General features: G+C 47.9%; 1 protein-coding gene across 1 annotated transcript in view; it reads left to right on the top strand.

Annotated features, from left to right (window-relative positions):
* Nucleotides 1-1,274: 1,274 nt before the first annotated feature.
* PPM1L (protein phosphatase, Mg2+/Mn2+ dependent 1L) overlaps nucleotides 1,275-6,275 on the top strand; it is a 67,148-nt gene continuing 62,147 nt past the window's right edge. The window contains exon 1 of the mRNA XM_066193686.1: nucleotides 1,275-2,037. Coding sequence (XP_066049783.1) covers nucleotides 1,639-2,037 — 399 coding nt within the window. The 5' untranslated portion in view covers nucleotides 1,275-1,638. The remainder of the gene's footprint in view (nucleotides 2,038-6,275) is intronic.

Here is a 6,275-nt window from a genome sequence, read left to right as displayed (position 1 = left end):
ACTCATCCCTGTGGAGCATCCTGTGCTGTCGGGGGATTCAGCACAGGGAGGAGCCTGGATTTGGGGGGAATTTGAGGGAAGACTTGGGGAGAGCAGAGCCTGACAGCCGAAGGAGGGGCTGGAAATGGTTTTTGGGCTCTGTGGTCTGGGAAAACCTCATTTCCCTTCACAATTCCAGGTCCTGGACCCAAATTGCCAACAGTGAGACACAACTTCCACAGGAGCCACGGCTCCAATTTATACTGCGGTAAAATGACAAATAAATAACGGATTGGTTGGTGGGAATGAGCGGCATCCTCCTTATTTTCCATTTATTTTAATGTAAAATAATTGATAAAATTAATGGAATTCTAAAAGCCATAATAGTGGCAGTGATATTAATAATATTATTAGAATTATTAGTCACACAGTTTGTGGCTGATAGAAAGTGGCACATTTATATTGAAGTAAAATGACAAATAATGAATTGGTTGGCGGGAGTGAGCAGCATCCTGCCTATTTTACATTTATTTAGATGTAAATTAAATAAACAATAACATTAATAGAAATTTAAAAGCCATAATAGAGATAGTGATATTAATAATGTTATTAGAAATATTAGCTACACGGTTTGTAGCTAATAGACAGTGACACATTTATATTGCAGTAAAATGACAAATAAAGAAAGAACTGGTTGGTGGGGGTAAGCAGGATCCTTTTTATTTTGCATTTATTTTGTCTTTCCTTAATTATAAAATTTATAGAATTTTAAAAGCCATAATAGAGATAGTGATATTAATAATGTTATTAGAAATATTAGCTACACGGTTTGTAGCTAATAGACAGTGACACATTTATATTGAAGCAAAATGACAACTAAATAACTAATTTGGAGCAGCAGCATCCTTATTTTACATCTATTTTGTCTTTCCTTAATTATAAAATTAATAGACTTTTAAAAGCCGTAATAGAGGTAGTGATATTAATAATATTGCTAGAATTATTAGAACGGTTTGTGTTGGAAGGGGACTTTAAGGGGCATCTCATCCCATGGGCAGGGACACTTTCCACTGTCCCCGGTCGCTCCAAGCCGCGTCCAGCCGGGCTTTGGACACTTCCAGGGATGGGGAAAGGAAAGGGAAGGAAATTTTTGTTTTCCTTCCCGGGCCTACAACTCCCAGCATGCCCCACGCTCCTCCCGCCCCGGCGGCGCTTCCGCGGGGGCCGTCGGGATTTGTAGTTCCGCCGCGGGGCGGGGGCGGCGGCCGGGACGCTCCGCCCGGGTGGAAGGAGGGCGGGCCGGCGCCGGGCGCGGGGGACACGGCAGGCAGGTAGCGCGGGGCGGCCCTGGCAGCCAACCTCCCGGGCCGAGCCGCGGCTCCCGGCGGCGCGCAGCAGGAATCCGGCGGCGGAGGAGGTGGAGGAGGAGGGCTCGGCGCAGGCATCGGCGGGCCCGCGCCCCCGCGGCACGGACGGGGCGAGGCGGAGGGGCCGCCCGGGAGCAGCGGGAGCGGAGCCGCGGGGAGCGGAGCGGAGCGGAGCGGAGCGGAGCGCGGGGCTCGGCGCTGCCCGGCCGGCCGAGCATGCACTGAGGGCGAGCGGCCCCGGGCACGGAGCCGCCCCGCTGCATGCTGTGGGGAGACACGGTCGCGATAATAAATGATAGAGGATACAATGACTTTGCTGTCTCTGCTGGGTCGGATCATGCGTTACTTCTTGCTCAGACCGGAGACCCTGTTCTTGCTGTGCATCAGCCTGGCCCTGTGGAGTTACTTCTTCCACACTGATGAGGTGAAAACCATTGTTAAGTCCAGCAGGGACGCGGTGAAGATGGTGAAGGGCAAGGTGGCCGAGATCATGCAGAATGACAGGCTCGGGGGTTTAGACGTGCTGGACGCGGAGTTCTCCAAGACCTGGGAGTTCAAGAGCCACAACGTGGCTGTCTACTCCATCCAAGGCCGGAGGGATCACATGGAGGACAGGTTCGAAGTAATCACCGACCTGGTGAACAAGACTCACCCCTCCATCTTCGGGATATTTGATGGGCACGGAGGAGAGGCAAGTGCTCCGCTGGAAAAAAAAAAATAAATGCATATATATAATACAACAACACCCAAAAAAAAAAGGGGGGGGGGTGCGGGAGGGAGGATGGTGCAGGGCAAGGCGTGGATGTGTTCTCACCCACCAGGTTTGTGTGGTTATCTGGTACACTGTGGGGTTTCCTTGCTTTTTGGAGGGGGGTTGGATGTCTATAAAAAAGGGCTGTGTAATCCTCCCTTCCCTTCATCCCTCGTTTCCCCCTCCGCGCTCGGCACGGCATAAACGTGCCCGTAGCCCCTTTGCCCTTCGCGGCGGTAAAGGTTTAATTGAAGGAAAAGCTGTCGGAGGTGGCTCTGACGTGCGTGGAATAACGATGACGGGCACAAACTCCCCGGAGTCATCTTTTGTTACAGCCGAGCGTGCTGTGATGCGATTTTGGCAGCGGGGCTGGCTTCTCCCCCGGACAGATCGTCGGCAAGAGGTTATCCAGGAGCGGTGCTGAAGGATCCTAAAGTGTGTGCGTGTGTGAAATGTGCTTTGGGCAATTCCCTCACCGGCGAGCGAGCCGAGCCGTGAGCATCGTGTTCGGGAATTGTGTGGAGTTCGTGTCATTACAACCACGCTGTCCCTTCCCTAGCGGAAAGGCAGCAAAACTGGCTCTTTTTTTGTGTGTGTGTGTGTGTGGCACTCGGTGGTGTTGAAGCTCTCCGCTTTTTGGGGCGGGCTGATCTCTCCTCCAGGCTGTGCTGGGATATTCCGGGTGACAGATGCTGGAGCTGCGGCTTTCCTCTGCCTTTAGGATGCGGTGCTGCCGCTGCCGCGCAGCTTTTGGCGTGGCACAAAAGGCACGCGTTTCGTAACTGTGGGAGAGGACGAGGAATTCGTCCTTGTGTGGCAAAATCGGCTCCGGCAGCCTTTCTGCTGGCTCTGAGAGAGAACCCGGCGGGATGATGGAGGGAAATGTTGGGAATTCGCCGAGCCTGGCTGTCCCTCTCCAGCTGCTCCCCCAGATCCAAGGGTCAGAATTCTTCCTAGAAAAGCTCTGGCAGTGCCCAGACATTCAGGGGGCACAGGGACATTCACGGAAGGGCTGCCTGGAAAATCCAGGCCGTGAGCTTAGGATGGGGAGACCACTGCCAAGGTTGGGAAGGGACCCGGGCTCTCCTCACGGCGTCAGCTGTTCTGCTCCCTTTAGATTCACGCGAACTCTTTGGATATTGAGAATTGTCGGCTCCATAAAAAGATGCTGCTGGCGCCTGAGCCCCGTTTTGGCGTTTTTCAATCTGGTTTCAGCTGGGGCACAGCTGTGCCAACTCCTCCTGGCGTTCTCGGGCCACTTCGCTGTCCCTGAGCATTCGAGGAACACGGGTGGGAATGTCGGTGATGTGTCCCAGAGCGGTTCCCAGCTTTTCCTGGAGGAACAGGAGCCCTGAGCAGTTGGTTGGGGACATCTGGCTCTTCTGTGGGCAGGAGGGAAGGTGCTGTGGGGGCCTCTGCCTTTGTGTTAAACTGAGTTTCCTTGTGGGAACCGAGCAGCCCAAACAATTGGGGAAGTGTCTGAGAGGTGTTTTTAAACAGAATATTTCCCGTGGTTGTGGGATCCGATTTCTTTCATTAATTTTGTAGCTTGCCCCTGCACGAGACCACGAGCCGAGGGTATTAAATAACCCCCAGCAAAGACGGGGAATGTTGGCATTTAGCTGACGTGCCCCTCAGACATTGCCAGCTTTGTTGTGCATCCCGAAATTCCATCCGTGGGATGCGTTAATGCCGGAGCCGTGGAAAACTCACTGGCCTTTTGTGTTCTGCTTCCTCAGAACTTGGCTCTGGTGGGTTCAGCGGCGAAGTACGGGGAGGTTTTTAATTTTTGAAAGGTTCAGCAGAACTCGGCACAAGTCTTTTTCTAAATTTAGTGGTTTATAAATGTATCCGTCTCACATCTCTTATTCATGATGGAATTCTAAGTGTTCTCCGTGGCCTTTACTCCTACAAAAATAAGTTGAGGAGACCTAATTAGTTTCGAGTTTTGAATTTTAGGTAAAACTGTTCAGAAGAGCATGAACTGTGTGCGGTGCATACAGCAAAGAAAGAAACAAGAACAGGTTCTATTTTAAGCAGGTTTTGTAATTTTGAGTACAAAACGAGGGAGAAGAAATAAAAATTTACGCTCTTAATTAATCCCCAGTACGTAATTCTACATTTTAAGTCTCTATTTGAATGGGGGTTTTGTGAGGCTTAATTTATTTTAATTTTTTTTTTTAAACATAAAATACTCAGTGAAACACGTTATCTGTGCAAGTAGCAAAGCCTTTGTGAAGGTTAAATTTTCCATATGGGCTCCCAGTAAATTTATGTGTATTTAAAGAATAAAGAACAGCTGATCCCTGGGGTTACGTGTGAAACAAACTGTTCTATATGGGGAAAAATTTTGTTTTTCCAAACAGCCAGTACCAGAAATGAGATGCCAGATTAATTATTTCCAGCTCTATGCAAGGGAGCCTGTCTCCATCAATTACTTCCTGCCACATCCCATTGAAGTGGAAGGATGGAGGAGCATGATTCAAGCGGCTTCAATTACTGTGCACTGCTAATTTATGAAGATTCCTGAGTTCTGCTTTTCATGTCGCCAACATTTTGCATAAATTCCACTTTTCTCTTATGTAATTTCCTCTTCCAGCTTCCAGTTTTAGCCTGGATAGGTTGGCAGCCATTGCTTTGGATTTTGTGGGTGGCTTGAGGAGAAAGGAGTAAGCAAAAATAATTATTAATGCTCTGGTTTGCCGCAGTAACTTCTGGGAGGCAAGAATATTTCAGAGAGAAGGTTGGATGTGGGGTGTGCAGTGCAATCTTTGAATAAAAGTTAGTTTCTTGGAGATATAATAGTAATGATAATGATAATTATGATGATGATAATAATAATAATGCAGATCAGGTGGATGTCAAAGACGTAGCTTTAGAAAGAATAAAGAAAAGTTGCTGCCTGTTGTGTCACTGAATGACTTTGGCCAAAGGATCGCCCTTCAAGGTGGTTGAACTTATAAAAGAAATAATTTTCTGTTCTCCCATCAGCTTTTTTTTTTTTTAAGAATGGTTTGAATGTTTTTTTTTTTCTTGCCCTTTCTCCTTTATTTAGGAATTTTGGGGCTGTCCAGGCTGGAAGATGGAGCAGTGTCAAACTCTACAAATGACCAAATAACAAATGATGAGCTGGGAAACTGAGCAGAGGAAAGGCTGGCTGCTTAATGAGGATGATTTCCCCACTTTAACTACCATTTACTCTCAAATATTTAAGGTTTAAGCACGCGGTTTAATGAGATCTCAGCGTTAGACAAGGGCAAAGCAGCTCAGCTCCCATCTGCAGTTTTATAGTTATGGCTCTGCTGTAAATCATTGGTTTTTTTCCTAACCCTGTGGGGTGAAGGTTTTAAAAATAATTATGGTAATAGATAGTACCTTCCCCTGCCTGGGCTTGTTTGCAGTCATAAACGGATGTGGGAAATTAAAGCTCAGTAACTGTCTCATAAAAAATGTCTCTTTTTATTTCCCTCCGCCTCCTGAGCGGGCAACGTGGCAGGACTTGTCCCTCATGATGTGTAGTTGTGGGTAAGAGTGGGGTTTTTTTGCATGGAGTAATTGGGTTCTGGAGCTGCTGAGCCAGTGTTTTAGGATGTAAAACACACCTTGATATTTTTATTTTTTTATTCCCAGCGTCGGGGAGCTGGAATGGGGAAGGAGGGAACGGGGTGAAGTGGCTGATGCTCGGTGGAGCTCAGGACCTTGAAATCAGCGGCAGAAGTCTCTGGTTACTGATTAACTAAGAAAGACGCAAAAATAAAAGGGAAAGGTCAGAAGATAATGGTGGAGAGTCGTGAGGAGCCTGGTGTGAGGCTCTGGAAACGGGAATGCTGAGGTGAGGTCTGGAGGAGAGGGCACCGTGCCAGCTGTGTTTGAATAAACCTGCTGTGCATTCAAATCCAGCTCTCTGATCCTAACAGCAGAAGGTGTTTGTGCTGTGCTGGAAGAAAAGAAAGCTGGCAGTTTTACAATTTGAGTTCATTTTTTGGGTTGGTTTTTTTTTTTGGAATCTGCTGATTCTAATTCCTGCCCCAAACCCTGTGATACTGAGCTACTTAAGCAATCTCAGCAATGAAGATTTATCTGTCAAGCTTTTGAGTCAAGGGCATTCAGGATTGACAGCCTGGGGTTTTGTAAAAGGTAGGAATAAATCAAACAGCAGCTTTGGAGTTTCTCTGGAT

This window comes from Chamaea fasciata, unplaced genomic scaffold, assembly GCF_029207755.1.
Source record: "Chamaea fasciata isolate MVZ Bird 193981 ecotype frontalis unplaced genomic scaffold, bChaFas1.0.hap1 SCAF_11, whole genome shotgun sequence".
Classification (NCBI taxonomy): Eukaryota; Metazoa; Chordata; class Aves; order Passeriformes; family Sylviidae; genus Chamaea; species Chamaea fasciata.
The sequence above is the reverse complement of the archived record's forward strand: the minus strand, read 5'-3'. Positions and strand labels throughout refer to the sequence as shown.